At 35.0% G+C, this 20,237-nt stretch overlaps 1 protein-coding gene across 1 annotated transcript; it reads right to left on the bottom strand.

Annotated features, from left to right (window-relative positions):
• Positions 1–10,405: 10,405 nt before the first annotated feature.
• LOC131955219 (fibrinogen beta chain-like) lies at positions 10,406–18,794 on the bottom strand. Its single transcript, XM_059319241.1, has 4 exons — positions 18,231–18,794; positions 16,435–16,551; positions 15,578–15,697; positions 10,406–10,783 (listed from the first exon to the last, which is right to left on the bottom strand). The coding sequence occupies exons 1-4, from the start codon at positions 18,792–18,794 to the stop codon at positions 10,406–10,408; spliced, it is 1,179 nt and encodes a 392-aa protein (XP_059175224.1).
• Between the last annotated feature and the right edge of the window lie 1,443 nt (positions 18,795–20,237).

A 20,237-nucleotide genomic window follows, 5' to 3' on the forward strand; every position in this document is an offset into this window, starting at 1 on the left:
GAAAGTTTTTTTAATTTTAAGGAAAATTCATGCAATTTTTTTCACATTATCTTATCCTTACACACAAAAAATAATTAATTAGGCAAAGTGCATCGTTCAGTACTTTCATTCCTATACACATTGGTTGTAGTCGAATAATAGAAGATATACAAATTGCATGGTTTGAACATAAATTGAGAAATATAGTAGGCCTATGTACCATTGACGACAGAAAAAAAACTGTTGACATTGATATTATTGTAGATTTATGAAGTTGTGTACTTCCCCACCTGTCTAGATGGTTTAATTGAGCGTATAGTGATTAACTCACGCGTCATAGCACAATTATGTACGCGCAAGTCGTTCCTTGGCCTACTTTAAAGATCTAAGTGTAGGACGCACTAATACGTGTTTACGATTTCGCCTTGAGCTTCTCATGTGAGAGGAAATAGTAAATATCTCAAGGACTAGGCTATGAGTGTAGAATGTAGAATGTAGATATACATATCCAGTGGCGTAGCGAGGTCGGGTGTCACCCGGTGCGGCACTTAATGGTGTCACCCCCCCCCCCCCCAGAGGCATAGAGACCCTTCCCAGAGACAAACTTTCAAACTTTCGATTTGCACCCCCCCCCTCGAGTTTTCGATTTGCACCCCCCCTCAAACTTTCGATTTGCACCCCCCCCCCCCCCCCTCAAGTTTTCGATTTGCACCCCCCCCCCTCAAACTTTCGATTTGCACCCCCCCCCCTCGAGTTTTTCTCTATATATTTTGCTATTTTTTGCCTTGGTGTCACCCCCCTAAATGGTGTCACCCGGTGCGGTCCGCACCCCCCGCCCCCCCCCTCGCTACGCCCCTGTACATATCTTATTTTAATGCTCGGGCTGCTTTGTTTGTTTCATTTAACACGATACCAGTAGGAAACGCTGTTTTCAGATGATTATAAAAAAAACATTATTACATACATAACCACTGTGATAAGGCGACCAGGTCTAGCAAGTATATCCACTTTTGTTAAATTAATTTTTAATTACTAAACCATTGTTTCCAGAAGAACGTTTATGGAATGTTTTAACGAAATCGTTGCATTAGAAGTTGCTAACATTTGAGATACACGATTTGCTACAAATCCTAACACAAACAAACAAGTAAACAAACGGACGTTGCAAACTAAATAAAAGCGTGTAATTAAACAAACTTGTTTTTCTTAAAAAAACTTGGGTAGCTATTGAGATCTCTTACATATTATTGCGGCCTACGTTTTTTTAAGGAAAGCAAGTTTTTATATTTTCTGTTTTTCAGTTCATTAAAAAAATGTAGTATCAGAAGACTTTTTCGAAACCAGCAATCAATAACTGAACTCTTTTAGGTACAATTGTAGACTAAAAATAGTAATATGTAATTTTAAATCTATGAAGTGCAGTTATAATTTTCTTAACGTTTCAACTGGACACTCTATCGACCCCGACCCTATGGTAACTAGTCCGATAGCGATAGAAGAATCTCTGACATTAATTTCTCTAACATACAATAGACCCACAAAAGTAATTTATCTCTCACGCTGAAGATGAGAGAAATTAATTTGTAAACAACAAAGACTATAGCCATTTCTCAATAACACTGGCTGGAGAGCTCGTACATTATGCGTTAATGTAAGCCCTCACTCCAACCCCCCGCCCCCCTTTAATCTTTGTAAACACTGCGAGCGGTTTTTACCAGTCACTGACTGGAAAGCGTATTATTGTACTGTTACACAATCGAGAGAGATTAATTTCAAGTTAAATCAGCGAATGAATCCTGGTATCCTTATATTTTCTTAACTTTTACCATGCATCATTCAATACTAAAGGTTGTAATTTGTTTTAAATTTGTTCCTACTTTTTTAAAGCCCAAACATTAAGGCCAGTGCCCTTTGTGGATACCATCCCCCCCCCCCCCACCCCCAGCTCGATCACTGACATCATATGTTCTTGGTAGTCACCGTGTCGCAATGACATGCATAAAAAATGGCGAATATTAAAATAATACTCATTGGAGTTTAGCATCACATAAAGGGAGGCTACAGCTAAAATTATCCCCTGGCGATGAGAAGTTACATACCTTGATAGAGACAACTACTGAACAGGTCTATTTCAGTCAAGAAATAAAAATCTAATTAATGACAAACACTTTGTTTTGTTTTATAATGATTTTTATTTTTTTATTATAATTTGATAATGGAGATGCAATATGTATATATATATATATATATATATATATATATATATATATATATATATATATATATATATATATATATATATATATATATATATATATATATATATATATATATATATATATATATATATATATATATATATAAATTATAGATATTGTATTTGATGTGATCTTTTATTAATTATATATCGTGAAAATTGTTATGATAGACTCTTGTTACCACGATGTCTCCTTCTCTCCCGGCTTTATGCTACCCCCATCAGGTAACGGTACACACATTGACACATAGACCTGGAGTCCAGCGGTATCGTAGCGCTGACGAGGCCTCGACCTCGGACTGCGGTCAAGTGACCAGCACGTTAGTGACACCAGTCCAGTAACTTTTCCTTCTCCCCTCTACGGATGTACATGTTATATTTGGTGTTACGGCGCTTAACAAAATATAATAAAATATATTATTGTGCCACGGCACTAATTCTCCACTGAGAAAGTTATTGTTATTACAAGCCACCGTGTGTAGATAAGGACTGTGTGGCTTTGTGTGAAGGCTATTGAAAACGTACTTGTATTAAACATTGTTATATATTAATCACTATCTTAGAATAAATTGTTATCAGATCTTGATCTACGTGAGGGTTTTTTTTTAAATTGGTCCGTTAGAAGTGGTGGAAATTTCACACACCATGACACCCGAAGCACAACGAGGAAGTACGAGGAAACGAGTTAAATAAAAGCTAATAAAAAAAACTTGTGTGGAATGTGCAGCAAATCAGTGTCTCAAAATTCCGTTTAAATGTCTGTTTAGCGCGTTGTGTGCCCAGGACAAGCAGGCCAACACCGCTCACCATGATGACGACAGATGCAAAAAACGACAACACGAAAGCCCAAGCCAGTCTGTCGCGTGTGTAGATAGAGTAGAGTATAGCGCCCAGCACACCTACGACACCTGTGATTAGATTCAAGGGATTAGGATTCAGCTAAACACAAGAAATTAAGATTAAACAATAGAAATCAGGTTAAATCAATATTGCTTGAAGATTAAACAAAACATTTGATTAGGATTAAATCAAGCACAGAATAGTATTCAAACTTTTAGGCGAGTTAATGTAGAAATCTAAATAGCTGGTTCATCTAATTGAAGGCTTCTCAAAGATTCTCATGGCTCTTTTGTTCGCAATGTTTGTCTTGTTAAGGTCTGTAATAACTTCAGGATTAGTCTAGGCATGTTCTTGGGGCAACTGAGTCTGACATTGAATCATGAATGTATGTTGCATGAGGCCTAACATTTAACCATGAATGTATGTTGTATGATTACTGACATTCAAGTCAAACGGGAATATCCAATCTTAGACATAACGGGCGACAAGAACAGTTGTAAAGCTGTTCATAAGTTCATGTTTTAATATGTTCATGTGTTCATATATTCATATGTTCATATATTCATATGTTCATGTGTTTATATGTTCATGTGTTCATATATTTATGTGTTCATATGTTCATGTTACCTCTTCATGTCAAAAGAAATAACAAGCTAATAAATCAAACGAGGCACAAATGATACACGTTATGAGCAAAGATGTGTTCAGTACCTCCCAGCCCCCCTCCCCCCCCCCCCCGCCCCCATCGAATCTCCATTAATTTTCACCGAATCATATCTTACCTCACAAACTGCCCATCCCCCCCATCAAATCTTACTTCACATATGCCCCCCCCCCTCAGCAAATAGTACCTCAAACACTGCACCCCCCCCCCATCAAATCTTACTTCATACATTTCCCTTTCCCCCCATTTCATCTTTACTCAAGCACTGCCCCTCCCCCCATCAAATCTTACCTCCTACAGTAGCCGCCACTGCTGCAAGCCTGAGAGCCAAGTTCTGGTAGATGAGAAATCTGTTCCTGCGGACGTGGACGCAATAGGAAAACACCACTGCCGCCACAGATATGCCGTCAGCAATCAGAGCAACAACTTCCAGAAACTGGGTCGTTAGTGGGTTCCCTGGGTGTGTTAGGAGGTTAAAGTTTACATCACGTGACATGTACACATGTACTTGGTAGTGCTATTGATAAAATATACACTCAGGTTGTTTATAACAATGTACATGTTTAGCTCGTGTGTTGGTTAGAGCAAAAAGCAGCTTACCAAGCACGTCCCTTTCTAGCATGCCATATAACTCGAATGTCTTCTGTGTTATTAGATGCTGGATGTCATTACAAGCTTTTTCAAAATTTATATAATATTATATTTAAAGGCGTTCCTATCTACTGACGATTCTCATTTGTTTAGCAAAACACATTTGCACGGTGTACGAACTATTCTCTCTGAAACCAGTTTTTTTTCCACGATCTTTTCCCCGTAAAGCCAACTTCTTGCTCATGCAACAACTATTCCATGTCTCTGCAGCAAGACTTTACACTTATTCCCTGACACACTGACAGAAAGTAAATGCATGTCCAGTTTTCACATTTAGTCACATTTCCACGATTTTTCTACAGTTAACTCTGAGTGCTTTTACATTGTGCGTGTGTGACGTGGATTGTCTATAACGAAAATGTGTAGGCATGGAAAAGTCTGTGAACGAGGCAGTGTGTGAAGCAATGTGGTGTGTCGTCAAACTCGTCTACCTACTCGTCAGTTTTTCTTCCTGTCATGTGTTCTAGTGATTGATGATAATTATGCACCAGTAAAACAGATTCTCGTTGTGGATTGTATTTATTTATAATTGTTACACTTGGCCCAAACGAGCCAAAAATACATAAGAAGCCGAGTGTAACATCGTTGATAATTTTTAAAATTCCAGGAGAGAAGATGACCAATCTCATGGAAAAACGATCCTGACGTCATGTCTTATGTTATTTTATTTGATATATTTTGTCGACAATGTAAACAAGAAGTTTGTGTCTGTCTACCTTTCCTGTTTATTGTCTGCCTACAGATGCTTGTTCGTTGGGATAAAGCTAGCGCCACTAGTAGCTCCCAGTCATTGATTGTTGTGAACACACGGACACGCCTTTCGGGTGATCCGATGCGTAGCGCAAAATATAAGACAAACAACCACAAACGGGTTACAAAACAAGACTGAATGAAACAAAGGCTCGTTGAAAACTAAAAGAATTTAATAGTATATACACTATCTACACCTAACACAGTTTAGTCTAAACACAAAATACACAAGCTAGTAAACTAAGATACAGTGGCTAAAAACTAGTATAAACCTAACCTATACTAACCTTGGAGATCTGGGCGACACTGAGGCAATCAATTCTTAGATGGGTTGGTCTTTATTTTCTTGATAACCTGCATATAGGAGTCGTAGTTTTACGGCATTTGTTAAAGTAGCTATAACAGCTGTCCACTAATAATACAGTGAACCTAGTTGTAACGGCAGTCCATTACGGCTTTTTGTAAACTAGTCATATATTATAGCATTTGTTAGAATAGCTATAACAGCCGTCCATTTTGTAACTTGTTAGAAAAGCTATAACGGCCGTCCATTTTGTCACTTTTTGGAGTAGCTATAACGGCTGTTCACTAATATTACACTGTACTTAGTTGCAAAGACCGTCCATTACGGAACATTTTAAACTAGAAATTTTGGCCGTCTACTACGTCACTGTTAAAACTTGCAATGACGGCCGTCTGCTACGTCACCAGTGAACCTGGCTATAATGGCCGTCCACTACGACACATAATAATCTACCTAAAATGGCCGTCCACTTCGTCACTTGCAAATTACACTTAATAAATATTCTATGTAACAAGGAATATAGGATATAATTCTGTTTAAAACGTTCTACAATTAATCTACACATTTAATTAAACTTCAGAGTACTTAATTAAAATTCTACAGAGAGAAAATTTCGAACTAGAGCAAGTATCACAAAGGTTGAAGCGTTAGATAAATGATACGTGTCGCACTACCATTGATATCTTTTTATGTAAGCTTGACAAATATAGGCGGATCCAAATGATAAGTAAGTGGGTGGATTAGCTAAGAACCGTCCCCAGGGGCTCGCCCGTTATGACCCATACAAACATAGTATGCACTTTATATAAAAGCTTGTAAAAATACACAACTATTAAAACAAAAATCGTATTGTTCGTACTTTGTTCAAAACTGAGACAGAAATTAAAATTAGGAAATGAATTCCAGCAGTTTCCAAATGTATTCAGAATTTTATTATCAATATAAAGACGTACATTTTCTATTGACTAATATCAATTTTCCCTTTAATAAGTAATTTCAAGGTGTTTCAAAAAATAATTAAGTTTTTTTGCAATTAAAACATTAAAATCCAAACACTTGAGAAATCGATGTGTTAATTCAGTCGGCCAAATTGGGGTTTCGGTTTACAGAATAAAATGTTTTTAAAAATATTGTTGCATGATTTTTATCATCCTCATCACCTTTTACCGTCGATACCCAGGGTAAATGGGGCCGCTTGAGAAAGCCACTCTTTCACAACTTTCTCTGCTCTTGTCAGAAGGTTTCTGTTGTCTGTATCTAATTCTCCCTCAACCTTCACAGTCCACTTAGTTTTCTGTTGTCTGTATCTAAGTCTCCCTCAACCTTCACAGTCCACTTTCAGGTTGACAATCGAGCGCCATTACAGTAACTTAGTCTGGTCTCATCCTTAATACATGGCACATTTAGCGTCATCTTTCTTCGGTTTATTCTGATACAATTTTAAATTTCTCAGTCTCCTAGAAACCTATTATTAAAGATAGTCAACGGCCAGTGGATGTCATTTTTCGTTCATAAAAAGCATCCAACTTTTGATATCCAAGTAAGAGTTTAAACTATACGATTACTATTACATGCTACATAAGTTAATAATAACAATGATAGAGAAAACATGCAACTAATTACGAATATACACACAATGAAATGCACCTTATTTTGGTAAATACGTAATATATTTTAGTTGGTTCATACAAATATAAGCATATTTTAACACGCTTAATCAGCCTTTGGTTTTGATAATTTCTGCATACGTTTTTCATGCTCTTTAGTATATGAAAACGTGTTTTTAAGTCGTTTTTATGAAGTTTTTAGGGTCAGGTTTTAATTACTGATTTACTGAACGTTTTATTGATTAAAAAAAACTCTTATATGTAGTCAGATAAGTTGAATATAATATATTTTACGTCATATTAACAAAGTTATATAGTATTTCTTCTATGCATTACAAGTTATATGATATTCAATATTCTTCGAGAATCAATCTTGAGGTTTTTAATAAACTTATGCTTTTTCTGGTTTACGGAAAAATGTCTTTTACTGTTATAGACTTGGCTCCAATCATTTATATCATAGCCATGGCGAAAAAAAAATGTTAAAAAAAACATACGTATGTTCGTTTACAGAATATCTTAAGACAAATTCGAGAGCTTTACATCGTGCTACGCTAAAATTAAAGCGGGATAGATCTTCCCTAAACTTTCTCAAATATACTTATGTAACACTACGAGGGACGGCAAATCGGCATATAGATATAATTTTAATCAATTGTAAATTACTTGTTTTTTTCCCCTTTTATCCGCATGTTGTTATTGTGTTTGTAATTTTTTGTGAATTAAAAAAAAACTGGGGAAATTAAAAGTTCAAATTCTAGACGCAGTCATATCCCCTTTAATATCACACCTACTTGAAAACAGTTTAGTAAAGGCCTAAATGTTAAAGGATTTTTCTTTAATCCAAATTTTTCTCCGTTTAATCGTGCGTGTAGTAAAAAAACAGTGAAAATTAAAAGTTCAATTTCCTTTCGTGGAATCTTGAAGATATCATTTGATAATAATTAAAACATACTTGGTATCTTTTGATTAGGATAGATATTTTAGTTCCTAGCAAATTTATTTACTAAAACATCGATACCATTAGCTTTTAAGTGTCTGAATAGTTCAGCTCTAATGCTTTCATTATCAAATTCCTCATTGATTTTATGTGTGCTTCATATTGTACTTGCTCTTTTCTTCCAGCTTTTTCACACTTTTGTTTTAAATCTCAGCAAATTTTTGGGCTTACTTTTGTATATTCTCATGTGTAAGGTTTAATAAATCCATTTTAAAATCCAACTTTGATTAGTTAGAAAAACACTGGATATCCAGCGGTACATTTTCTACTCGAGCGCTCAACTTCTAGAACAGGTAAACTTGAAAGATCTAGACAAGGAATATATCGCCTTGTGTTGTTTACATTTAGGCTGTGCCACAAATATTTCTCCAGTAGCCTCCCCTTGTCTGTACGTTTGACGCCGTATAGAACCTTCGTATCCCATTTTACCCAGTCACGCTCCCCCTACCGTGACAGCTTGCAAATTGCAAATGTCTTTGATGGCGGCAATACTCTGGGAACACACACATACACACGTCTTCAGAATACAAGCTAATCTCTCATTTCTAACACACGAGCATTTCTGTTTTAAGCTCATTATATACCATCTAACTTGTTAAAAGGAACTATGAAAAGTATTAAAGCACGATGCTAAAATCAACTTTTAGCTAGGACCAGAGATAAAAAAAATAAAGCTAATACTCGAGCTAATACCAAAAAATAACATTAAGGTAAAATCTTGTCAGCAGTGGTCTGGTGTCGGAAGGTCTGACCTGTATTGAAAACATTTACGTTAGAGGAACTGACAAGCTTACAGGATTTACACACCACATCATAAGTTGTATCTTGTATGACAAAATGCTGATAGAAATGGAAACATTTAGTTAATAAAGCACTTCTACTGCTAAAATATTCGGCAATACACGTGTAGTTATTGATTCATCCTAGGATCTCATATTAATATCAGTACAATTATATAGAGTTTACATGTTTCTGTAATCTCGACATGAGTATGAAAAACGTTGTCAATGTGTACGTTCCATAACGTGAGTAAAGTACGATCGTAGCTGTGTGGACTTATTTACGTGAGTAAAGTACGATCGTAGCTGTGTGGACTCATTTACACACTACAATTAGCCTTGGTCCTTATTGCCTTCATCACATTAAAAAAAAACGACAGTTATTTTATGTTTGATAATTCTGAAGATTGTATTATGTGTTCAAAAAACAAACGAAAAAAACAAAACAAATGAAATAACACATTAACCATAAGTTATACAAACGGATGTATTTGTAAATATATAAACCAAACAATTCCTCAAACTACACAAAGGAAGGCTTGATATAAAAATTAAGTGGACGTTATTATAAAGATGTATATAAATGCATATAATTGCTTTTCATTAATTGTGTCCATGTAAATGTACTAAACAAATACAATTATAAAATTAGGTAATTGGAAATTTCTCTAGCCTATGGTATGGAACACGACACTAAATTGTTCACGGGAGATAACAATTAAAATTACTCACATGATTTGTGAGAGTATGGTTATATACTTTGAAAACGATAATAAAAGAATATCCCAATCTCAATAATACAAACATATTCAGAATTAAACTTTTACTTTGTACTATTATGTACTTATATGTGACAGTAGAGATTTCTTAATAAACAAACATGCTCGATATGAGATACACTAGATAAAATATTAACTACTTAAACATAAGATTCATTTAAATAATCTATTTTTATTCTACTATATGACCGCATAATGTTCACGTTTATAATACAAAGCTTTACAGATCCCAAATTAACAGTTACTATCTACTTTATGCGAAGTTAGGTGGCATATAGATCTATATCTTTCGAAAAACTATGCAAAATATATTATTGAAAAAATTGCACAAACATTACACACGTTATTAGAGTTGAAGTTTACACGATCCGAGTGAATGTCTGATTAAAGATATAGTGGTAGATGACAACTACACTACTAGTCTAGTTATGAATATGCAAGAAATAAATGACACCATCATAGTCGGATTGTTTTCCTGTTTTAATGGCTAACACACACACAGTCAATCTATGAGGAATTTCAATTCCAGATGAGTGTATACATGGCTTTATTACATCATAATAGCAAAACAAACTCTGTTGTAGTTTTTAAAATAATTTTTTAAAATAGAATGTTTGGTTTAATGTTCGGTAATTTTAAACTTCTTATGTATAGTCACCATCAAGAAAATATTGCCTTATTTAAATGTTTACATCTATTTTAATATATGTAATGTTGCTTATGTTCCTGAAGATTATATAAATAATTTGATTACTGTATATCCATTGTTTTACCATAGCATTGTTTTCGGGTTGTTTACATTCGACGAAGTTTCATCTCAACAAAGTCTAGAGAGTCAGTAAAGTCTGTAATGCCATACCAATTAATTCCATTCATATGAACACGACTCGCCCATTCACCGTTGACGTTAACCCTGTGACAATCCCTATACCACCACCCACCGCTACCGTAGTCTACAGCACAATTTCCATCTGACCACTTATCGTTATCAGAGTCAATGGTTGTAAACTTCATGCCGTTGTGAAAACTAAACCAGTCTACAACATTCCCACCACGGAATGACGTGTAGCTCATCTTATACTTTGCTGCTTCATTTTCTACCTTAAAACCTCTGTACACGTCGTGGTAGTCTTTACCTTTATACTTCATGTCAAATCTGAGTTCATTATAACCCTGTGTTAGACAAAAAATTAGAAATATTTAGATACTGCATTGTGTTTTAAATATTTTAAGTAATGATCCCTCTATACTATATGATAATTATACATATTGATTAAAAAGTAATGAAAATCTATAAACAATATGCACAATTTTCCAAAACACATTATTACAATAATACACACACTGCTTGAAAACTTTCTTTGTAAAAAAAAAATTGAATGAACTTATTGGGATAGTTCCTGTATCTATCCCATCAATAAAACAAAAGACGTCTGTTGAGAATGGAAATATTACATTATCTATTGTCTGCTTACATTGCAGCTTAAAAATATATTCCCTTACAAGAAATACTATTTATATTCAATTTACGTATGGCTTTTCTAGAACTCCTTCCTTTTCATTAATAACCTTACATTGCCTGCCGTTGTAGCACGCTCGCAGGTAATAAACCCATCTCCCTTACAATATATATCACTTATGTACTTTTGATTCTTTTGATAAGCTCAATAGCCCTAATTCTAAAGCTTACAACGTATCTTATTTGTATCTCTATATGTATGTTGTGTAATCGGGTTAATAAAATTAAGATGAGGACAGGCGGGACGGTGTGGAATAGAACTGTTGATAAAACCGGTAGAGGAAGAAATGACCGGCAGAAAATATCCTGCTGACTGCATTACACTATTCTTTAAGGTTCGTTACATAACCACGATCTTTATTATATAAGATATGTTACCATTCCTAAAAATATCTAACTAATCTGTAAATCGCTTCTCTAATAAACACTTCTGAAATCAACGGATCAAGACCATTAGTTATTCCCGATAACAATAAAAACACTATTAACATACTGCATGTGCAGTAAATGCACCTTCGTCATATAAAGTGAAGATGTTAGTTAGCTATTGTTTTGTAAAATTTAAAAACTCAACGAAATACATTAGGATGCATTCGCCATTAAAATAGCTAGTTACTTAATCTAGGTCTATTTAAATGTATTTTAAATATTCAATGCCATGACTGATGATTTAAGTGTGCATTTCAGTGACATGTATACACCAGACCCACTGTCCAATCGATGTGAAGATTAAATAAAATTATCAACATGAATTTATTAGTAACTGTAAACAATTGTATGCTATATTAACAGCAGAAATTTCAAGACTTTGCATTTACTACGTATCTCCACATTTGCAGCTTATATTATCCATCCATCTATTTATTCCCTTTTTGTACTGCCCATTAACAGTTTTAGACAGATTCAATACATTCTTCTGCTCACATTTGTCATATATCTTCATCGTTCAATTCTTGAATTTTATTTATTTATTGTATCTCCACCTCAGCAATGCATCTAGGTCAAGTTATAGCCTACATTATGGTAGCAATGCAGAGCGTGTCTAAAAGAGCATCGTATTTTTTTTCTCGATCAGTATACAACCTCTACGGCGGCTTAATACTAAACTCAATTACAACCTAGAATGTATAAGGTTTACGGTTGGATAATTTATATTTAACTCTCAGCTTCCGAGTTTCTTGATTACAACACCTTAGATACTTATCACTGCCTCGGGTGTCTCACCAATCCCTCCCCTTTCTGATGTTTTTGCCCCCATGACCCCACCCCTACAACCCTCGTGCCCCCATGACCCCACCCCTACAACCCTCGTGCCCCCATGACCCCACCCCTACAACCCTCGTGCCCCCATGACCCCACCCCTACAACCCTCGTGCCCCCTGACCCCACCCCTACAACCCTCGTGCCCCCATGACCCCACCCATACAACCCTCGTGCCCCCATGACCCCATCCCTACAACCCTCGTGCCCCCATGACCCCACCCTTACAACCCTCGTGCCCCCATGACCTCACCCCTACAACCCTCGTGCCCCCTGACCCCACCCCTACAACCCTCGTGCCCCCATGACCCCACCCCTACAACCCTCGTGCCCCCATGACCCCATCCCTACAACCCTCGTGCCACCATGACCCCACCCATACAACCCTCGTGCCCCCATGACCCCATCCCTACAACCCTCGTGCCCCCATGACCCCACCCCTACAACCCTCGTGCCCCCATGACCCCATCCCTACAACCCTCGTGCCCCCATGACCCCATCCCTACAACCCTCGTGCCCCCATGACCCCACCCCTACAACCCTCGTGCCCCCATGACCCCACCCCTACAACCCTCGTGCCCCCATGACCCCACCCCTACAACCCTCGTGCCCCCTGACCCCACCCCTACAACCCTCGTGCTCCCATGACCCCATCCCTACAACCCTCGTGCCCCCATGACCCCACCCCTACAACCCTCGTGCCCCCATAACCTCACCCCTACAACCCTCGTGCCCCCATGACCCCACCCCTACAACCCTCGTGCCACCATGACCCCACCCCTACAACCCTCGTGCCCCTGACCCCACCCCTACAACCCTCGTGCCCCCATGACCCCACCCCTACAACCCTCGTGCCCCCATGACCCCACCCCTACAACCCTCGTGCCCCCATCTCTTTTCGTACTATTTATTCTGTATGAATATGGTTTCTATTGTTCCTTTTCTAATCGGTTTTATTTACATAACATTCAAACTAACATTGTAATGATGTTTTAACACTAATTTAATAGTAATTTATATCTGCTGTCCATTGGTCCACAGCTTACATGACCCCATGACCCCATCCGTCTATCTCCCACCCCCTTGACCCCACCTCTTTTCACACGAAGTCGAATATCCTGAAAGTCATTCTTAGAATGGTTTTGCTTACTATTATGAACATGTACTAAACTATTTAAATTCTTTCATGAGAACACTGCTATCCAATTTTTTACCTTTAAAACTCCACCGTATCCCCAAACTATAGCTTCACGCTTACCCACCCAAAACATTTCGGTACTAAGCAGTCAATTAATCTTAGCTACGACTATGCACATCAACACTGAAGCACCACACTTTATACCCTCCCACTTAATCACTAACACACCAACCTGTTCGGACCCCCCCCCCCCTCCCAACGACCTCACCATGCCCCCACCCACCTGAACATCAGCTTTGATTTGAAAAGATCAAGCAGAGCTTGTTATTACTTTCCCTTATTTTTACATAGTTTAAAACCTAAATTATCGGCCCCTAATAGCCGTAAATAATTCGACCGGGCTCTACGATTGTAAACAAATCACCAGACTGATAGGGTGGGGGTGGTAGCGACATGGTCTGTTGGGTATGCATAGAGAGGGGGGGGGGGGTTAGGCGTGCGTCTACGTCTTGTCCCGAATGGTCCCCATGAAGAGAATTACATACGTAGATGTTTATTGTACACAATGGGATGAAATCCACTTAAAACTACTTTATTTTCGACTATTCTACAATATGTTATAATTTTCACCCTCGTTTATTGGTAAATTGTTCTAAACTAGCCTTTGACCACTTTTTGAACCAACGTGTTTTAAACCCAATGTATTTTATGTATTTATTTACATATCTATTTATTTATTTATTATACCATATGCTTCACTCTAACTACCTTGTAAATATCCCCCCGAACGGCATGGTATGTTACAGTATTTGTTTTAAAATTACAAAACACGATTACGTCAGGCCCAAAATTAGTTTGGACATTATAGTATCTGGTTTGTTATCTCAGCATAGTTACACATCTTATTGACATTTTGTAAATTACTCAGGAAATAGATCATTTTAAATTAATTGAAGCAGGCTACAGAAACTTTTCTGCGGGGGATCCTTTTTTTCTAGTTCCGCAATGATAATAACACATCAATATATTTTCTTCCAAGAAAAATCTAGATTAAACGAACGTATGAATGCCAATTGTAGTACAATATACTTCACTTACCGAATTAGTTATTCACTGCTAGTCAATAATACCATATTCTCTAAAATGTATTACCCTAGTACTGTAATTATTGTCCTCTCCTTTAAATTTCAACATTTTATGATTCCTATACATCTACTATTCATATCCCTAAGCTTTACATATCGCTAACCATTTTATACATTTCTCCATGTACTGTTTTCCGTTGAATAATAAAATGGGCCAGTGTCCTATTGCATTTTGTTTGTTGAGTGGGAGTGATTTACAGGGGTAGTTAATCTGAGGAAATGATAGGGGGGTAATGACTTGAGGATACTTAAAGAGGGTGGGAAGGCGAGATATGTAATATTCTATCCTTAGGTTTTCCCTGACCCATGTAGATATAATTAAAACATTATTTCTAGAGGAGATATTAAAAAATAAATAAGTGTATCTCATCTACAATTCAGAGATCATATAATAATAAAAATAATATGACATATTGCGATGAAGTGGACAAGACTTTTGTTTACCGATAGTAAGATAAAATGTTTTTTTTCTTTATTAGACTACCTTTAACAGTTGTATACGTGCAAGTTGTGTCAATTGAGATAATGTATTATAGTTTGTCAGATTATATTTTATTTTAGTAAAATATAAAAATCACTCAACCAAAAAAGCAAGTTTCATACGCAATTACCCGTGTCAAATTAGTTACTACAACGTATTTAATCGCCAATAAAAGTACTAAATTTTAAAGTAGATACTTTGTTGAAAATCTCGTAGACGAAATTATGATCGAATTGAAAATTTGATGTTGAAACGACCCCATGTTTTGGGAAACAGTTATCACATAACGTAAACAAGCTAGAGTATACATGTATCGAATAAAGTGATTTTTTTAAAGAATAAGAAATTAAGTGATGCCATGTACATTGTGTAGTACAAAATTCAGTTTCCATGCATATTTTTAAAGTAGCCATTATTTCCTTACCGAATCTGTTAAGTGAGAAATTACGTCATTTCCGATCCAAAAGTCTCCAGATGTTGAACCAAATCCGTTTTTATAATCGTTCCAAGTTCTTGTAAAGTTTACATCACCTTTGATACGTCTCTGTAAGAAAAATGGCACCGCTACAATAGAGTCATAGCAAGTTGATATAATTTATTCCAAAGATTAGTTATGCTTCAAATTACGCACGAGATAACATTTTAAACGTTTTAAATAATCAAAACGCTTCTCTACGAAAAAATAGCATTGATAAAACTACGGTTATGTGAGTTGATTTGATTTATTCTAAGGCTTAATTATCTTTGAAATATTTTAGGATTCTAGTTATATCATACAACAAACAATTTACATAAAATCAAAGCAGTCGTTACTTATAAGACCTAATATTCTTCACATTAACTCTCTAAAATATTTCCAATACTTTGTGTATTAGACAGTTACAACTATCACGAGATAAACTTTAACGTTTGCTTCTGTTCAAACTCGAAACCAAATAAATCCCCAATTGTATACATACAACAGAAAGGATATTTTACAAATACATAGACTTAAAAAAATGCACTAAACACTATTGTAGTTTATCACATAATCTGATTCTGTCTATTTTATTTTAATACCCTAAATTTTATTCAGATCAACAAAATAAACAAGACTATTTAGATTCATCTTTTCTCCCCAAAACGACGAGATATATTAACAATTCTGTTGTGGACTGGTCACCTGACTTCGGGTAAACCAATAAGAATATTAATCTGCAGTTTACCTGAACTATAAAACAACTAGAGCCAATGTATTTTGATGTAAATAAAACATTTTAGAGTCAAAAATGACAAATAAACCTGAATAACAATCCATCCTCCACCGTCAGTCCTGTTATCACACAATGTTCTGCTGACATCTACTCCAATCTTTGTCATGTCCGTAAAAACACGATCGTTCAGGTTGGCACACTTTAACTGGAATCAAATTCATTTCTAATATTTTTATTTATTATTATTAGTTGAAACGGAATAAAATTATAATATATACGTATATTCAGACAGCTAAACATTTCTCTTTTCTTTATAAATAATTATATTGTATTAACTACATCAACATTATCGCCACATACCACACAACTACGAAGAATATATACATACAAATGTATGTATGTATTCATATACGTATATATGTTTATGCGTGTTTAAATGTGTATAAGTCTAAATATATACGCAGAACTAGTGTTAGTATGTTTTAAAGCTATTTCACAAATATAGCCAATTTAATATATCGTTTACTTTCTAAACATTGTCGAGACAAGGAACTAATTTCTGTACATGTGCGCTCTAGTACAGCAGCAGCAGAAGTAAAAAGTGGTGAAGTTATTATTTCCACACAATTACGAAGATTACATACATACACATGTATGAATGTATTCATATACTTATATCTGTTTGTGCGTGTTTGTATATGTATAGGTATAAGTATAAATATATTCGCAGAAATATAGTTAGCATGTGTTAATGTTATTCACAAAGATGGCCAATTTTAAATATCGTTTACTTTCTAAACATTGTCGAGATAAGGAAATAATTTCTGTAAATGTAAGCTCCTGGTGCAGCAGCAGTAGAAGTAAAAAAGTGGCGAAGTTATTATTTTAAAGACATTCGACTAAATCATACTTTTATAAATATGTATTGATTATGCAATTTTCTTTTAAAATAAATAATAACCCGCTAACGTTTGTAAGAATATTATCTGAATATTAAAAATATTTAAAAACATTTTTGTTTTTCTACTTTTGACGCAACTTAGAAAGGTATCAATGTTAGGCTAATTCGAAAACATACTATGCCTCAGTAAAAACTTTAACTTTTAACAACTTGGGAGCATTGACAAATGTTATGGCGGAATTGGAAAATTTCAAATCGGGACATAGCAGATTTTGATCCTGTACAAATTATATTTAACTTACGTGTTCGCTTTCGTTGAGCATACGGCCAAATCCATGAAATCTACTGACTAGAAAACTAATTTGATCTGATTTAGTAATCAGGTTTTGAATAGTGTTATTCAGCTTTTCCGTATGGACATGTATATCGATGTCTGTATTGTTTAGTAGTGATACAGCTGTTTTTAAATCCTTCAGTGTCTTTGACTGTGTCTCTGACAGGTTTTTGTAGCTTTCCGACATTTGTTCAATGCTTATATTTTGACGTTCCAATATCGCTGTGCTATTTTTTAACATTTCGTTTGTTAAATTTAGTAAATCTTTTTTGAAATCTTGCATGGTTTTTGTTAAAATTTCACTTTTATTTAAACTTTGAGAGAAAGTTTGAACATCGAGTGATACATTAACCACACTATTATTCAGTTTCTCCAGTTGTTTTTGTAAAACAATGTATAGATTTGTTACATTTTGTACCGACCTATTTTGTTTTTCAAGTGTGTTATTGTTTGTTTGTATCTGTTGAATTGTCTTTAGAATGCTTTCAGTTAAGTTGTATTTAAAATGCGTGAGCTCTTGATTTGTGTTATTTAAGGTGTTCATTCTGTTATCAACGTTGTTTATTTGATTTTCAAGTCTCTGAATTGTAGATCCTTGGGCAGATAACAAGCTATTTAATCTACTTTCCATCGCATTAGTAAGGTTAACCAGAGTTTCATCACCCTTCTCCTTTGTTAATTCTGTTTTATGATAACTAAGGTTAGAATGTTTGTGGTCTGTTAAAAACTGTAAATTCATCTTCAAGTCAGCTCTGTTTAACTTATCAGAATATTTAAATGTTTTTAGAAACTCTGACATTCTATCAATTGTTTTATCAAACTCTGGAGTTTTAGCCTCTAAGGTCATCAACATCAGAGGCTTAAAATTGTCTTGGTCAACAGGTTTGGTTTTATTTTCTTTCATCTCAATGAGACCTCTTCTATTTGTGTAATATACATCACATCCAAACGCTGTACTAAAACAATCAGAAGGTTTTGTAAATGACACAGTCAACTCTCCAAGCACTTTTGAAAACTTTCCATCAACTTTTGATCCAGCTACTTTATAATCTCGGACTCTTGAATCTGATTCTGATACTGACGCCAACATAATCTTCCCATCTAATTCACTGATCCTATAGACTGACATATTGACAAGAGATGAGATTTCATTATATTCTCTTGTGTTCTCCACACAATGTAACTTGCCACAAAATAAATCTTTACCCTCCATATAGTATTCTCTTTCCAATGAAATGTCGAGTCCTGAAAATATATAAGTATTTTATAAAAACTTGTAAGCATAAAATATGGCTAAGTTTGCTTTAAATTGAGAAACAAAAAGCTGCAGTTTCCATCCCATTATCATCATGTCTGTGTGTTTGTTTGAAAAGAGTTTTTATCACCGTAAGTTATTTTTATATAAGTATAAGTTTTAAATAAACATGTATTCCACAATTAAAGCATTTATGTTGTTTTTTTTTCAATAGACAAAAGATCGATCACACACAGATGTTCTACAGTGCTTCTCAGCACTGTAAGACAGCTTTACATTTCTGTCAGCTTGAGACAAAAAATATTGCTGGCAACATAAGACTAGTCTGCCTAGATTCTATATTGTAACGTTTAAACGGTCACATCACGTACTTCATCTTTACATCTCTGGAGCATCTTATAAATTATTACAATTTCAATATATACACACATTATAAGTGTAATACTACATAATACTGACATGTTAATAATATATTAAGGATGTTCCGTTATGAAATGCACTTAAGCTAATACGTTGCGGGTATTATAATATATTGATCGATTGTACAAGGTCCATTAATTATATAATATATTTAATCAATCGTGTACTTATAGCACTTCGATGCAGTAATTTTAAGGGATTTTTTTTCGATGTTGTTGTCACAATTGTCACTTTATATTTGGATCCTTCACTCGTTTTACTGTACAAGCACAACCGTTAACCGTTTTACGTTCTGACGGTCAATGGTGCAGTGAGGTTCACCTATTTCAATTACCTCAGTCGATGAAGTGAGAGCGTTTTCAGCAATATTCTCTTCCTCGCTTTATGAATGTAAGTAAACCGTGTGTAAACTTCCAAAATAAAGTTTTAACGCTGCATTTAATGACATCTTAGATAGTCTTATAATATTGTGAGGCTGGTAATCTGCAACATGGTATGTTGATAAAATATGGTATGTTGATAAAATATGGTATGTTGATAAAATATGGTATGTTGATAAAATATGGTATGTTGATAAAATATGGTATGTTGATAATATATGGTATGTTGATAAAATATGGTATGTTGATAAAATATGGTATGTTGATAAAATATGGTATGTTGATAAAATATGGTATGTTGATAATATATGGTATGTTGATAAAATATGGTATGTTGATAAAATATGGTATGTTGATAAAATATGGTATGTTAATAAAATATGGTATGTTGATAAAATATGGTATGTTGATAAAATATGGTATGTTGATAAAATATGGTATGTTGATAAAATATGGAATGTTGATAAAATATGGTATGTTGATAAAATATGGTATGTTGATAAAAACCACTCAACGCAGTAGAGCTCTCACGAGTAAATAAATAACATTCTTTGTTGAAAGGCACATACGCTGTTATGATACTCAGATATAATTGAGCAAC

The sequence above is a fragment of the Physella acuta genome, unplaced genomic scaffold (assembly GCF_028476545.2).
Source record: "Physella acuta isolate Inbredline_101_S28 unplaced genomic scaffold, ASM2847654v3 ptg001058l, whole genome shotgun sequence".
NCBI classification, from domain to species: domain Eukaryota; kingdom Metazoa; phylum Mollusca; class Gastropoda; family Physidae; genus Physella; species Physella acuta.